The sequence below is a fragment of the Mustela nigripes genome, chromosome 2, assembly GCF_022355385.1.
Source record: "Mustela nigripes isolate SB6536 chromosome 2, MUSNIG.SB6536, whole genome shotgun sequence".
Lineage (NCBI taxonomy): Eukaryota > Metazoa > Chordata > Mammalia > Carnivora > Mustelidae > Mustela > Mustela nigripes.
Window position 1 is genome coordinate 9,230,198 of NC_081558.1, and position 15,981 is coordinate 9,246,178.

The window sequence follows — 15,981 nt, forward strand, 5'->3', positions numbered from 1 at the left end:
GGTGGAGGGGGAGAGAGTGGAGGTGATGGGGGGTCAGTGCACAGCTCCGACCCCCGATGTGTCTGATTTGGGGTGCCGTTGAGACCCTGGGATGGGCAGCTTCAGCTAAGAGCAAGCAGAAATGGCTGAAGGGAACAGAGAGATTATATCCCATGCTTCATCGAGTCTACGTGACTGCATTCTGTTGGCTAAGAATTCTCTAGTTTAATGCAAGAAAGAGAGATGGCTCTGTTTTTTAGATATATATATATATATATGAAATATATATATTGAGGAACCCCAAGCCACACTCATTCCATGGATGCTAGCAGGTTTTAGTGGAATTCAAACCTTGCAAGCAACCCTATGAGGACATTTCTTGCCTAAGCCGAGAGGGGGAGATATCACGCGCAATAAACTGTACATATCCTTATAATGAATCCGACCACTGAAAGGAGAAGACAGGGGTTAGTGGAGGCAGGGGTCTGGGCTCACGCTAGCTCCCTGTGCACGCAGCAAGGTCGTGATGCCAGAGGCTGGGGACCCCCGGCTTTGAAGGGGTTGGGGAGACTCAGGGATGAGGGAAGGTCCCTGAACTGTTCCCAGACAGTCCGGGGGAAGAGGGTCTCGGTTGGGGTGTGCGAAAGCTCTGGGCCAGGGTGGGCTGGGGTGGGGGTAGGAGGGGCCCTCCCCCAGGGCTCTCTCTGTAACTCCCTTCTCCCCAGTCTGCACAGGCTACACTGCAGGGAGGGGGAGCTCGAGGAATAGGGGGACAGCATCCAACTGCTGTGACCTAAAATCAAAAGAGGAAGAGTTAGGAACCAGCCAGAAGTCAAGGCCCCAGACCCGTGGCTCACCCCAGCCTCTTGGTCTCACGGAGGACCTGTCTGGGGTTGTGGGAATGGCAAGGATGGAGTCCTCCCCACTTTCCTCCTCCTGGAGGCCTCCCCTCCAGCACTCGGGGTGCCAAGGGCCCCCATTAATGCTTTCTCAGGCCCCCAGCCCGGCTCGAACTAGACTCTTCCATTAGTGGTTGGTGGGCGCTGAGGTTCGGGGTAGCTTCTCTGAGCAGCTCCATGCTGGTCCCCAAGTGCACAGGGTAGAGAACGACCCTTTGGAACCACCACCAGGAGCACTCTGGTGCCCAAGGGTAGGAGAGCTCGCTCCCTTTGTAGCTGCGAAAATGCGAGAACCCCTGAGGCTTTGTGTCTTTGGCTCTGGCCTCCTGTGATAGCTGTCCGGCACCAGTCTGATCTCACAGTCAATGCCACCTGCCAAGGGAGCTAGACCGACCCTGTTCCCATCACTCCCAGGACAGCAGAGGGTAAGAGGCCTCTGGTTTCTTCCCCGTCCTCTGTCTGGCTGGCCTGGCTAGCTTGTCCTCACCATCCTGAGGCCTCTCAGTTGCGGGGAGAATCACAGGAGGCTGAAACCTCAATGTTTGATTCCTTCCTTCTTCTCCCAGAAAGCCTGGGCCTCGGGCAGGCGGTCCCCAACCATTTCACCTGTGGCACGTGAGGGCGCTGATCCTTGTCTCTTTCCTCCAGGTTGACCCCTCGGAGATCCCAGCTAGCTCCCCAGCGACCCAAAGACCCAAAGTCCAGGACCTGACCTAGCCTCGTGGGCTCTAGCAGCCAGGGAGAGGTGGGCGATGTGGCTGGAAGGGGCGGGCGACTCCTTACCACGCTGCGGGGTCGTACTCGGCCCAGACACGCACGTACTCATCCAGGTGGTGGGGACCCAGGATGGAGGAATCTCGAGTGAGGTACTCAAAGTTGTCCATGATGACGGCGACAAAGAGGTTCAGCATCTGTGGGGACCCCGGGGGCCGGGAGGGAGTGGGGGAGAGCGAGACACACCCAAACACACATACACAGAGGCCGGGAGAGAGAGGGAGGGAGAGGGGCGAGATGACAAAAGGGAGACAGAGAAAGAAAAAGATGGGGGGATGGGGAGGAGAGACACACCCTCACACAAGGAGCCCCAGAAATGAATGCAGAAATGGAGATGGGACAGAGAGACAAAGACAGAGACAGAGAAATACAAAGAGACAGAGACCAGTAGTGATGGACAGAGACAGAGCCGGAGAGAGAGGGGGAAGACGCTATGTGAAATGGGGGCCAACCCCAAGGGACCACCATGACCCCACATCTTCCCACACCATCCCCCCCCAACAAGGCCAAAGTCAGTGCTCCATGTGGATTGTATTCCCAGCTCCAGCACAAAGTAAGCATTTAGCAATTATTTCCTGGATGGACAGATGGACAGATGCATGAGTGAATGAATGAATGAATTTTCTTGCCCACATCTGCACCCCATAGCACGTTTTCACATGTCCTTCTGGCCCTTAGCACAGCGGGAGATTACATCATTTTGCCTCCAATCCTTTGCAAATGTTGCATCTTTAGTAAACATCAGGATTTGTCTCCCTGTGGGGAGCAGCATCTGGGGAACCCCCCTCTTTTATCTGTAAGAGGCTGAAGCTGGGTGTGGCCAACCCCCAATTTCTGGCTCCCCAGGCACTGGTCAGACAACCCAGGAAGAGCTGTGATTGCTTGGGGAGGGACACATGACCCAAGGTGGTCAATGCGAGCCTTCCCTGGGATTTGTGCTGACACCCTGGCCATCGTTTGGCCTCAACAAGGAGAAAGTCTGAGAGCGAAGCCAGTGCGGGGAGGAGCGAGGAGGATGGGGGTCTGCTGTCAGGATCCCGCCTCACGTGGACTTTTCAGGTACACAAGTCAGTGAGCTGTATGTGCTGCTTACATTAGGGAAGTTTCTGCTACTTCTAACGTGTTCTAGTTCTTGCTCGTGGTCCCTGCAAGCCACTCCTTGAAATCTTCCTTCCCTTGGTCTGAATCATCTCATCACAGCATGTATCAGGCCACGTAGCTATTACCTGCTGACTTGTCTGCCAGTTACCCCCGAAGCCTGAGACACCTGAGTTCTGTCTCTGTATCTCAGTGCCTAGCATCAGGTCTGGCATGTAGTAGGTATTCAACAAAGGTATAGATGTAAGCCTAGTAGGTGCTTAACAAATAACCCGTAATCCTAGGCATCCCTAACTTCAGTGACTCAATTTTTAATTCATCTTCATGATATTGACGAGCTCCCGCTGTGTGCCAGGCACTGTCCTAGGTGCTGGGGATGCGGCAGTGAACAAGACAGAAATCTCTGACATCGGGGGGCTGATGGTCAAGCAGAGACGTCTTCTAGGGTGCCTGCCCTTTTCAGATGGGCTCTATTATAGGATCTTGTCCTCATATGTATCTATAGCTGCTTGGACAGGGTGGCTATTTGACCAAGGGGTGGGCTGGTCCATTCAGATTCTCTTGCCTGGGAACTTGGAATGGGGCAATGAATGGAGCTTGTGGGTCAGCAGCTGCGGGTGCTGGACTCGGGGGCTGAGAGACAGAGCCTACAAGTCTCTCAGTGTGAGGCCACAGGTCTGAAGGGGGTGAGGGTGTTGGACTTTCGCCAACAGATGCTGGCGTCTGGTCAGGGTCTGCGCTCATCTCACGCTCTCTTGGCAGCTGGCTTCCTATATCCTGCTGGTGGGATCCACGGTCAGGAAACTAGACCAGGGAGGATGGGCGAAGGGACCCCTTCTGTCTCCAGTGTGGATCTGTCTTGTGGGTTGAATTGTGTCCCCCTCAGAAGACATGTTCAGATCCTAACCCCGGTACCTGTGAACCTGACCTTATTTGGAAAAAGGGTCTTCGTGATATCAAGTTAGGATGATGTCATACTGGATTGGGGGGGGCCCTAAACCCAATCTGACTGCTATTCCCCTAAAAGAGGAATCTGGACACAGACGCACAGAGGAGAGGATGGAGGTAAGATGCCAGAGGGACAGACCCAAACCAGGGAACACCGGGATCCAGAGAAGCTGGAAGAGGCCTGGAAGGATTCTCCCTTAGAGGTTTTGGAGAGAGCATGGCCCTGCCAACTCCTTGATCGGTTTTAGCCTCCAAAACTGTGGGAGGGTCAATTTCTGTCATTTTAAGCCATCAAGTCTGTGGTCCTTTGTCACAGCAGCCACAGGAACTGTGTACAAGTGTCCTGGGGCCATGGACAGCCAGGGTGCCAGGGGCGGGCTGGGGGTGAGTCAGTCCGCCCTCTTTTCCTTTTAATTCCCGAAGCCAGGAATCCCTGATGACTCCAGGGTTCTCTAGTTCTCTTTCAACCCCATGTAGCCAATCCTTGTATTAAGTCTCCTCTAAGATATCTGGAGAGTTTCTGTTCTCTTAACTTGGCTCTGTGGCTCCAGGAAGAGGAGGGACATAACTAGTATCCCATGTAACTAGACTGGCCGTGGGGACCGACTGGCCCTGGGGACCAGCTCTCAGCTCCACTAGTTTTTTCCTCAGTAAAACCCAGTGACTCTCGGATAGGGGAGATTCTGTCCTTCCCCCAGTCTCCAGGGGGTCACTGTCAATGTCAGAAGGCATATTTGCTTATCACACCTGAGGCTGGAGGCCAGGAAAGCTGCTAACCACACTGCAATGCACAGGACAGCCCCCCTAACGCTCTGCAGAGACCGAGCCAGGCCCAAATATCAGCAGTGTCGCTGCTGAGAATCCCTGGTTAACTGAATCCCCAGCCGGTGCAGAGACGCTCTGGAGGGAGCAAATCTGTGACACAGCCGTATTCTAGAGAAACCTATGCCCCGCAGTGGGAGCCAGGTCAGGGAGGCCCCCCGACCCCATGCTACTTGCCCCATCCCCCCACATGCACACAGACTCACCAGAAACGAGCATAGGAAGATGAAGGAAACGAAGTAAAAATAAGCAAATTCATTGCCACACTCGGGAGTCAGGATGCCCGAGTTCTTATCACACGGCTTCCCACTGAGGCAGGAAAGCATGATGTTGTGCCAAGCCTCCCCAGTGGCACTCCTGGGGGAAAGGAGAGGGGGAACCATCAGGGACCTGGGCACCTGGACCTGGGCGCCAGGCCTGGACATGGATATCCTTCGGGGATATTTGCATGGGGGTCCGGAGTTGAACTGGCATGAGTTCAAGTTCTAGATATGCTACCTTTTTGCTCTGGGAGCTCAGAGAGATGATTCTCATTATTTAGGTGTGCTTTAAAGTTCATTCTGGGGGGGGACGCCTGGGTGGCTCAGTTGGTTAAGCAGCTGCCTTCGGCTCAGGTCATGATCCCGGCGTCCTGGGATCGAGTCCCGCATCCGGCTCCTTGCTTGGCGGGGAGCCTGCTCCTCCCTCTGCCTCTGTCTGCCTGTGCTTGCTCTCTCCCCCTCTCTCCCTCTGATAAATAAATAAAATCTTAAGAAAAAAAAAAAAAGTTCATTCTGGGGGACTTTAAACAATGCTGATGCAAAAGCCCCACTCTCGCAGACTTGCTTTCAACTGGTCTGGGGTGAGGCCTGGGGACATAGCTAGGTATTTTTTTTTTAAAGATTTTATTTATTTATTTGACAGACAGAGATTACAAGTAGGCAGAGAGGCAGGCAGAGAGAGAGGAGGAAGCAGGCTCCCCGCTGAGCAGAGAGGCCGATGTGGGGCCTGATCCCAGGATCCTGGGATCATGACCTGAGCCGAAGGCAGAGGCTTTAACCCACTGAGCCACCCAGGCGCCCCATAGCTAGGTATGTTTTAAAGGCTCCTCTTCCTCCAGGCTATGATCACCTCTTATTACCTTCTCCCTAGGTCTCTCTGCTCCAGGCACACTGGGATCTCACTGTCCCCAAACATGCCAGCCATGCTCCTGCCTCAGGGCCTTTGCACTCATTATAACTTCTTCCTGACCTGCCCTTCCTCAGATAGCCACAAGATTCCCTCCCTCACCTATTTCTCTCACGCGTCACCTGCCTCCAGGGAGGCATGACCTACCAGCCCTCCATTCCTTTAGATGTTGTCGCTAAATTAAAGAAAAATTTTTTTTCTCATTCCCAAGTGTACATAAGATTTATCATTTTAGGGGTGCCTGGATGGCTCAGTCGGTTGAGCATCTGCCTTTGGCTTGGATCACAATTCCAGAATCCTGGGATCTAGCCCAGCATTGGGCTCTCTGCTCAGTGGAGAGCCTGCGTCTCCCTTTCCCTCTGCCTGCCCCCCCACCACCTGCTTGTGCTTGCTCGCTCTCTCTCTAATAAATAAATAAAAATCTTAAAAAAATTGATTTTAACTATTCTTAAGGCTAGAGTCCAGTGGCCTTCAGTACATTCACAATACCGTGCACCTACTTGTCACCACTGTTCACCTGTAGAATCTTTCATGCGTCCCACTCATGCAGTCCCTGGCAATCTCTAGTCCTCCTCTTTACCTCTATGAAATGTGCCTGTTCTGGGCACTTCATGTAAGTGAAATCACACATTATTTGTTCTTTTTTTTGTGTGTGTGTGTTTTCTTTTTAAAGACTTCATTTGTTTATTTGACAGATCACAAGCAGGCAGAGAGGCAGATAGAGAGAGGGGGAAGCAGGCTCCCCGCTGAGCAGAGAGCCCCAGGACCCTGAGATCATGAACTGAGCCGAAGGCAGAGGCTTAACGCACTGAGCCACCCAGGCACCCCCGCACATTATTTGTCCTTTTGTGCCTCCATTTCCCTCTTAACCTTTAATTCTATCCCCTTCCTGCACTCTCCATCACTAGCTTACTGATGGCCTTTCTCCTGCGCAGGAATAGAAGCACCTGGAGGGCACGGAATATCTCTTTCTGTTTTGTTCACGGTACCTTCAGCAATGCCTGGCACACAGTGGTGCTCAATAAACCTCCCACGGATAAATGAACGAGGGAACTCTAATGCGCATCCAGGATTAAGAAATCAAGCCTCAGGGTCCAATTAGCCTCAGTTTCCTCACCTGTCAGATGGGGTTGCCAAGAATCCCCACCTCACAGGACGGTCAGGACTCAGTGATGTAATGCCTGAAAACGCCTTCCATGCTTTTATCCTAGGACCTTTAGCTTCTGCTTAGCCAGGGTCCCTGGGCCCCCCACAAGCCCATGCCAAGCCTCATTGGAGCAGAAGGAAGACAGCACGCCCCCTATAGGAAGAGGAGGGAAAGGACACGCCCCCTACAGGAAGAGGGGGGTAAAGGACACACCTCCTACAGGAGGAGGAAGGAAAGGATACGCCCCCTACAGGAGGAGAAAGGAGAGGACACGCCCCCAACAGAAGAGAAGCAGGAAAGCACATGCGCCCGCTCACCTGAAAAGAAGCATGAGGGCCTGGAAGAAGGTCCGAAAGTTATTGTGCTCAGTGATTTGGAACTCATCCTCATCACTGTCCTCATCCTCCACGTCGATGCCGATGTTGCCAAACACCTGGGGAGTAGGAAGGTAATGAATGACCAGGGGCACCCATGTCCCCAGTGGCTTCAGGGAAACTCCACTCAACCATCATGGCTGTCTCTCCAAACTGGGTTCCCCTAACCCACGCCTGCCTAAGGATGGTGGCCCTCCCAGGGAGGGCTCTAGGAACGCTAGGGGATCGACACTCACCTGCATCCCGATGATGGCATAGATAAAGAAAAGCATGGCAATCAGCAGACAGACATACGGCAGGGCCTGGTGGGGAAAAAAGGCAATAAAAGAGAGTGCCAGGGGCCTCTTACCCAAACCATCTCCCTCCCCGTCCCAGGGTTCTGCCCCACTGGGCTGGGCAGCCCCAAGCTGTGCCAGAGTGGTGCCAGGGATCCGTGGGCCTTTTTGAGGTCATAGTGGCAAGAAGGCATCAGGGGGACTCTCAAGCTATACCAGGGGCCCACAGTTGAGAGAAGAGCTCTACAGATCACAGACTCAGCAAAGGGCACCACAGAGGCATTTCCACCTCATTTCTACTTTCAGCCACAGCAGGGGTGGGGGTAAAAATCTTCTCAGCCCTAGACTGGCAGCAGGGGCTCACCTTGAAGGACTGCACAAAGGTCCAGAGAAGAATCCGGATGGTGTAACCCTGACGGAGGAGTTTGATGAGCCGGGCAGCTCGGAAGAGGCGGAGAAAGCTCAAATTGATGAAGTTATTCTGGGGAGATGGAGAGAAAAGGGTGACCATCCACCCACCCCCGGGGGCTCAGAGCCGTCACCACTCACAGAGGCCCCTACATGAAGCCAACCAACAGGAAAAGCAAGCCAGACCCCAAATAAGGAGGGAGAGAAAGCACTATTAATGCAATGGTGCGGAGGAAAAACGTGGAAAAAGGAACAAAGTTGGGGGGGGGGGGTTGGGAGGAAAAGGCAACTCAAAAGCATAAACCCTCCCTGCCAGCCCCACCCGCGATGGGGAAAAGGAAAGAAAAAGGAAGGAAGAGAAAGGAACCGGGTGGGGTGGGGAAAAATAACCAAAGAACAAGTGAAAGAAAATATATCCGAATCATCCAATCAGGAAAAAAATCGAGATGGTTTTTGTTTCTCCCAACAACCAAATGCACTGAGACGATAGGACACAAGCGGGTCAAGTTGCCGAATCCATCACACGTGTACGATGCACAAACACCAGGGCAGGGTCGGGGTAGCCAGCGCGCAGGCCTGGTGGACATGTGCGGGTTCCCAGGGCATGTTACGCTCTGGGCCAGAAATGCATCTGTCATGGGACTCAACGGGCCCCCTGCCCTGCCCTGCCCTGCCGAGCTGCCCACCCGCTCCTGCCCGCCCTGACCTCACCCCACGGCCAAGAGGAGCAGCGGCTCGAGCCAATCGGAGAAGCGGAAGAGCATCTTTTCTTACCCCCTTGGCGAGCGGGAATGGGGAGGACGGGAGGGAGCTGGGGCTGGTCGGCTGCAGGGCGAGTCCTCGCTGCCCGCTGAGTCGGAGAAGATGCATTTGGGGCCCTTTTCCCCCCTCTCAGGGATGGCTTCTCAGCTTCTGGGGCTGGGTGGAGTAGCACGGGACCAGGCCTGCGGGAAGCAGGAAGTACGCAGCGCCCGTGGGTGGGTGAGCTCGCCGACAGCCCAGGCCCACCAAGGGGCCGGTGCTGGAGGTGGGGCCGTCCCTGCCCCCAGGACCTCCCTGCGTGGGCCCTGCCTCTGCTCAAAGACCCCCTGACTAGTCACTGCCTCTACCTCCTCCCACCCAAGCCGGGAGAAACCCCCAGGGAAGGGGGCGCGGTCAGCTGGGAGGGGGGCCAGGAGAGCAGCGGGAGGTGGGCCCCTGGCTGCCCCCCGCCCCGGGTCGGGGAGGAGGGGTGGCTGGTCTGCTGGGGCCTCAGCGTCGCTGGTGGGGGACACGTGGCTCAAAGTCACAAATGGACCAAATGTGACTGGCGAAGCTCTCTCGTTGGGCCTGAGCGGTTTGGTTCTGATTAAGAAGAATTGCCAGTGTTTAAAAATCAGATGTCTCCACCAAATCTGGTGATTCTGGCACCTCTGGACCTGCCTCCAGGCTGGCAAAAGTTGTCTAGGGCTTAGATATGGCAGCCCCCATGAAGTGGGCCATGTGCCCTCTAGTTTGACGAGGTCCCCCACGTTCTAGAAATGGCACCCGCTTTCCTGGTCTATGGCACGGGCTTTGATGCCAGAGGCACTGGGGTGCGAGACCTCCGCCTTGGGCAGACCAGGAAAGCTCCGCTGGTCACTCTGCCCGCAGGCTGGAGGGGGAGGACCTTTACCTGGGCTCTGCTCTAGGGGATCTAGAGAGCCCTAGACATGGGCCATGTAGCAAGATTTCCACTGGCCTCGCCCTCACCCTTCACATGCGGCAGGGACGACCATACAGGCTGCCCTGACAATCACAGCACTCCTTTTGCTCTCAAAAGCTCGGCTGATGAATTCTATATGGGCATCCTACTTGGTGGCTCCTGGGGGCTCCCCAGCTACTAGGTCTGGCCTGGGAGCTGAGAGTCAGGGATGGGAGTTCAAGGAATTTCTGGGGCTGATGGCGGGGGGGGCGGGGCTCTGGATTGGTTGGCAAAGTCTAGGGTGCTCGTTGGGACCCATCAGTTGGCCCTTGGGCTTCTAGGATGGGGGAGGGGACTGGGAGAGCCTATCCTGACCATCCTGGGCCCAACCACTGTGAGAAGCTCCCAGGGGCCCCAAACAAGCTCCCACTCCCAGCTCAGCTGAGAGTTGCCCCCTGTGCCCAGCTGACCTGACTCCCAGCCCTGCCTGGCTTCCCAGCTCTACCTGGGGATGGGGCCGATGGCCCAGGTGTCCCCAGCCCCTCCCGACCATCCCCAGAGTACAAGCCATCCCTTCACGGGGCGGGTCATAACATGTGGACTCTGCCCAGCATGCAAAGGCAGGCGGGCCTGGAGCAGCTTCCGGGGACTCAGGGTAGAGCGGGGGAGCCTGCCACCATGCAGGAGAAGCAAGGGGTCTCGCAGGGGGACGCGTGCAGAGAGCATGCTGCCCTTCTTGGAGCAGAGGAAGGAGACACATGGGGGAAGTAGGGGTGGAGATGAGAGAGGTCCAGGGGGTGGGGGCAGGGGAAGGTACTTGTATGCCCTCATCCACCCCTCCGTCGTCTTCTTGGTTCTGCATCAAGTCCTTCAAGTGCTCGCAGAACTTCTGGAGACTTCCCTCTTCCTAGCTTCCATCTTTCCATCCACAGCCCAGGAAGGAGCAGCTGTGCTCTCCTCCAAGCATGCCCCGTGCGCCCTGGTTCAAGGGTGATGGGGTGGGACGCAGGCCCGGGAAGGCTTGTCACGCTCAGGAAGACACGAGAACCAGCCACTGAAGGGTCCAGAGAAATCCTAGCATTTGCAGATCACACCTCCGCAGACCTTGCCCCTGCGCCCCAGATCCCGTAACCACCTGCCTACTTGACTTCCCCCGGGGTGCCCTTAAAGGCACCTCAAACTCTGTGTCTACATCTGCGCTCTTCCCCCAACCTAGTCCTCTTCTGGTATTCCCTAACTTCTGTCTCCCAGTTCAAGCCAGACTCAGATCCCTCCAGGTATCTTTCTCCCCCAGCCCAGACCCAACCCATCCCCAGGTCCTGGAAAAGCCCCTGCTTAGGTGGCCAGTCCCCTCTCGAGGGGATCCTGGTGCTCCCTCGTGGCCTCAGCCATCTTGTCTAATCACACTTCTGTAGCTGCACCTGCTCCAAATCCTCTCAGGCTTCCACAAGGCCCCAAGGGCTTATCCCCTCCTAACGTTTTCACTTTCCCTGGGTCAGCCTTCCTTCACTCTCTTTGCTCCCACACCCCCTCACTGGGAGACCCAGACACCTGCAGGATTCCTCTTGCCACCGGACCTTTGCACATGCTGTTCTGGGCCTCGAACGCCCCCCCCCCTTTTGTTAACAATGCTTATCCTTTAGTTCATAACACAGTTGTAATTTCAGGTGGGTTTGAGAGTGGCTATTTGATCAATGCCTGGCTTCCTCACTTTGGCTTTAGGCGAGAGGGTGGCAGTGATGGTGTCCCCTGCAACCCACTTCCGCTTGCGGCACCACATTCAGAATCATGAAATGTCTGGGGGATGAGCGCACGTGGTGTTGCTAGCATGGGAGGGATCCTGGTACGGGGGGGGGGCGTCCTTCAAAGGGGCGCAGAGTTGGTGGGGCTGAGGCAGGGGAAGATAGAATTTACGAGAATGAGAAGTGTGCAAGGAGCAAGGAGTGTGCAAGTATGCAAAGAGGAAGGGAGGGAGAGCAATGGAGATGGTGCGTGCTGGGGCAGGAGCGTGGGTGTGCAGGGAGGGACAGAGAGGGACAGGTATGCATGGATATGTGTGGAGCGGAGAGGAGAGAGAGGAAGAGCACCCAAACAAGAGAGTAAGGGGGAGTGTGGGTGTCGGAAAGGGGGGCGGGCACATGGGTTCAGCGATGGTGTGCATGACCTCCTCCTTGGACTTGGAAATTGACGTCTTAGCCAGTCAGACCCACAGGTCTGGAGTGGGGTGAGTTAGCCCGGTGCCTGGGCTCCGTGAAGCTGAACAGGAGACAGGGGCGATGAGTGGCTGGCTGAGGGCTCCGAGTGTAGGGAAGCAGGTAAGGGATGGGGTGGGAGACCCAGCCAGCTGACTAGTCTTGCGGGAGGCATTACACAGGGCAAACCCAGTCTTCTCTTGGCAAAAGCTGTAAACCAACCCATGAAGAAAACCCCAATTCAGAACCCCATAAAAACAATGAGAAGGGGGGTGGCAGGGGAGGGAGGGAAGGAGGGGCTGTTGGAATGAGGAGGGAGTGGGAGTGGGCTGGGGAGACAGACAGAGAGATGGGGTAGGGGGGCTGGGGAGGAGCATCAGGCAACCCAAGTCCAAAGCCCAGGGCAGGACGTGCAGTGCTGACGCGAGAAGATGCGTTCACAGTTAATGTAAGGCATTTAGACTTCAGAAAGAAGTAAGACCAACCGGATTCTAGATGCAGATGTTGAAGATGGAGGGGGAGCGGGCGGGCGGGGGCAGTTGGGAGGCGTGTTCAGCGTTTTTTAGGTTGATTTGTAACCAGTGCCAAAAAACCAATGGGTTTCGGTTCCCGGGCGGGGAGTGGGGGTGGTGGGTTGGGAGATAGTCATTGGTGTATGAACACACAGACCACGTCATGGATGAACAAATGAATTTCATAGTGCATTTTGATTGGATGAGTTTTTCAGACGGCGTTGTGCCAATATACAGTTTAAAGAGCAGGCATGAAAAGAGACAAGACAAGAAACACAGTCATTATCCATTGAACGCAGGGCAAACCCACGTCACCCGGCCACTTGGGGGCGGCAGCTGAGGCCCAGGGGGTCCCCGGAGCCCTCTCCCTCCCAAACCGTGGGGACTTGGCCTCGCGAGGGTCTGGCTCTTCCTGCCTCAGCCTGAGCTGAGCTCTGGCTTGACCTAGCGGGCTTACCTGGGAGGCAGAAAGGGGACGCTGTGGGCTCCTTGCCCCGCAGGTTGGGAAAATTAACATCCTAAAAGTGTCCACACACCCACCCTCTATCTTTCCCCTCCAGATGATTCTAATTCAGGGCCCCAGGGAGATGGGGCCAGGGAGGTGGTTGGCCCAAACCCCAAATACCGCAGACCCAAATACCTTCACGGTAATAATAGCAGTAATAGTAACCACCATTTGGAAGCAATCTATTTCCTGGCAGGTTCTGTGCCAAACCCTTCACGTGGATTGCTCACACCTGTTGAAAGCTGCCGACTCCCTCCCGAGATGATAGATCATGAGTCCCCTGGGGGCGGGACAGGCATTCTTGTCTGTTTTCGCTTTGTCTGTTCCGGGCACTTACAGCAATGGCTGGGATGCAGCAGGCGCTCAGTGAATGCCTACTGAATGCATGGGGGAACGTGGACCTTGTAGGGACCCAGTGAGGTTAACTGCAACCACTGGACCCATTCTACGTGAGAGGAGGCGATGCAAGCCAGTCGAAGTAAACAGCTTGTAGGGAGGGGTGTCCGATCACTGTACTAGTCCTGATGTTCTTGAATTGGGGGCCCGGTGCCTCACCCTCCTGTCCTTCCCTAACCTGCCAGCCTGGAGGATGGGCCATTGGGGTCCAGCCTGATGGTGCCTGGAGGTTTCAACTAACTTTCTCCACTTGCGCGGCTGGGGTGCTGGGCCACCCTTCCGACCTCTCAACCCAGAGGGCCACTGGTTCAAAACTGTCGTGTGCTCAGCTGGATGGTGAGATATTGTGACTGCCAACGGGAGCTCTGGATCCCTTAGAAACTCAAGACAGTGATGAGGCCCTCCAGGTCCTTGGCTCCTGCAGGTGGACCCTCCTCATTCCGGCTTCAGCACCTGGGCAGGTAACATCTCCCCATGGTGGCCGTGTGCTGGGCACTTTGTCATCCTGTTCTGCCTCCCTCGCCTCCTTTCTGTGAGTGGTCTCTCTTTTCTGATCCCTTCAGCTGAATCCTCCAAGGGAGTTCTTTGCTGTCCTGACCCCCTGACCTGTACCACGGGCTAATTCACGTGAACTGTTTGGCACAGCACCTGTCGTGCATCTGAGTGGGCCGTTCTCGCCAGCCATTATATTTATTGCTATTATGATGAGGTTGATGCGCCCCGCCCTGCCCTTGGCTCCAACAGTCTTTGCCCTTTTGCTCTCCCTGTGAGGCTCTCCTGCCCTCCCCCTAGTCTCCTGAGGGCTCCCAAGCCTGTGCTCACTCGCAAATGGCCAAGGAAGGGGTCTGAGATATGAGCTCTGGGGCCCTGAGTCTTTCAGATGAGGGGGAAGGACGAGGTGGCTTGTGGGGCCACCGCAGAGATGCCCAGAGACCCCCGCAAGTCACAAGTCTCCCAAGCCTGGGGATGGAAGAGGGTGGACATCCTGGGAACCTTCCTAAGGTCCTGGCAGTGGTGTCCCCTGTTGGCTCAATGGCCACGGCTCCCTCCTGAACCTCCCCCCACGAACCAGAAGGTGGTTAGTTCAACCAGAATGGACTTGAAGCTGGTTTTTTCTGGGTCCCAAGACTGTGTGGTGTTTGGGGGCAGGGCTCAGCCTTGGGGTCTTGTAATTGTCCCAATGCACTCATCCATATTATATATTCATAAATCAACAGCCAAGAGGCAGGGAAGTTCACGCTGCAGAGCTGGCCCCAGAACTGTGGCTTTGGGCTCCCCCGTCTCCCTAAGTTGCCCTCCTGAGGGGCTGCCCTTGTCCCTGGGGTCCCCAATTCTCCCTCTTTGGTCACGGTCAAGTGCTGGCCCCAGTTAGCTGTGGCTCTTGGGACCGCTGCTTCTGGAAGATTCCCCCATTCTCCACCCAGCCAGGAGTTACCCAGAGAGAAGCTGGTGGGAAACTTACCCCAAACTCCGTCACGAGGATGTCGGTGATGCTGCCCAGAACAGTCACAAAGTCGAAGATGTTCCAGGCATCGCGGAAATAATTCTAGAATGGGGACCCACAAGACAGGGATGCCAACGCAGGGCTCCACGCCCAGCTGCCACGACCAGCCCCGGGGTACATTAGGGGAACAGCTGCCGATCATCCCGAGTGCCCACAGCATTTATGGTCATTCAAATGGCAAAATGCTGTGTGGGCTGCTCAGTATCATCTCCTCTGAGCTCCCCCTCCCTGGGACTAAACAGCTCTCCTGGCCCCAGAGGGGGGGTCTCTGCAGCCTGAGTCAGCTCTGCTAGAGAGAGGGCTACCCTGTGGGCTTGCCTGTCCCTCTGACATACAGCTCCCTGACACCCCAGATGCTTTATAAATGATGTCACTGGGATCCTCACGTAGACCCTCGGAGAAAAGGATTATCAACCATTTTTTACAAGGTGGCTGAAGCTGAGTGAGGCCACTCGCCCATCTGAGGCAAACAGCACAGATGTGAAGAATCAGGATTTGAACCCAGGCCTGGGTGAGTCCAGAGTTTGTGTTCAAGACCCCACTCGTTATAGCACGCTAGCTAAGAGTGGGTTGTGGGTTCATATCCCTGCTTTGCTACCATCGTGCTGTGCGGCTGTGGGCCAGTGACTTAACCTCTCTGTTCTTCCACTACCTAATCTGAAAAAGAGATAGTAACAAGCACAAAGGCCTTCTGGCACACCGCAGGCTTCACTTCCTGGTCCCCCTCGTGGTTCTGTGGGGCCACGTGTCTCATTATAGCCAATGGGTTTTGAGCAGAGATGGTCTGAACCACCTCCTGGCCAGTGTCGGGCTCACCAAACTCTTTTAACCCTGGGCTTGGTGACTGTCCATGTTCCAGGTGGTGGCTGCTCTGTGGGCCTGGGTCCCTGTGTAACTATGAGGCAAAGAGCCTCCTCCCTTTGAATGTCAACAAAACATTTGTTGACCGAAGGGATTTAGATGTGGGGGTTGTTTGTTTCCGCACGTAAACTTGATCTATCCTGACTGGCACAGCCCGGGCAGGGTGCTGGCTTGATCGGGTCACACAGGGACAGCACACTGCTGTGAAAATGATGAAATGTTTCCCACGGTTTGAGCTCACACTGAGCAGCACCTTTGAATCCAAGGGTCTGGTTGAAACAGACAGCCCTGCTCTCAAGGCTCAGGGCGACCCACGCGACACGTAGGCCTTTCCAGCATCCTACAAAGCAGAGGCCAACAATGGGCTCGGGTCCCATACTGAGGGATCCGTTCCTTCTCTGAGTGTCTGACCCTGTGGCAGCCCTCTGCCTCAGAGAGAAGAACCCCGACTTTGGAG

General features: G+C 55.4%; 1 protein-coding gene across 8 annotated transcripts in view; it reads right to left on the reverse strand.

Moving 5' to 3' along the window:
* CACNA1A (calcium voltage-gated channel subunit alpha1 A) overlaps positions 1-15,981 on the reverse strand; it is a 286,551-nt gene that overhangs the window by 19,539 nt on the left and 251,031 nt on the right. For 6 of the 8 annotated variants that reach the window (XM_059389172.1, XM_059389168.1, XM_059389174.1 and 3 more), the window contains 7 exons: positions 14,622-14,705; positions 7,848-7,964; positions 7,445-7,510; positions 7,152-7,267; positions 4,727-4,877; positions 1,662-1,789; positions 331-427 (listed from right to left, as the gene is read on the reverse strand). In XM_059389172.1, the coding sequence (XP_059245155.1) occupies positions 331-427; positions 1,662-1,789; positions 4,727-4,877; positions 7,152-7,267; positions 7,445-7,510; positions 7,848-7,964; positions 14,622-14,705 (759 nt within the window). The remainder of the gene's footprint in view (positions 1-330; positions 428-1,661; positions 1,790-4,726; positions 4,878-7,151; positions 7,268-7,444; positions 7,511-7,847; positions 7,965-14,621; positions 14,706-15,981) is intronic. The other 2 variants (XM_059389171.1, XM_059389169.1) reach the window with 1 other exon arrangement.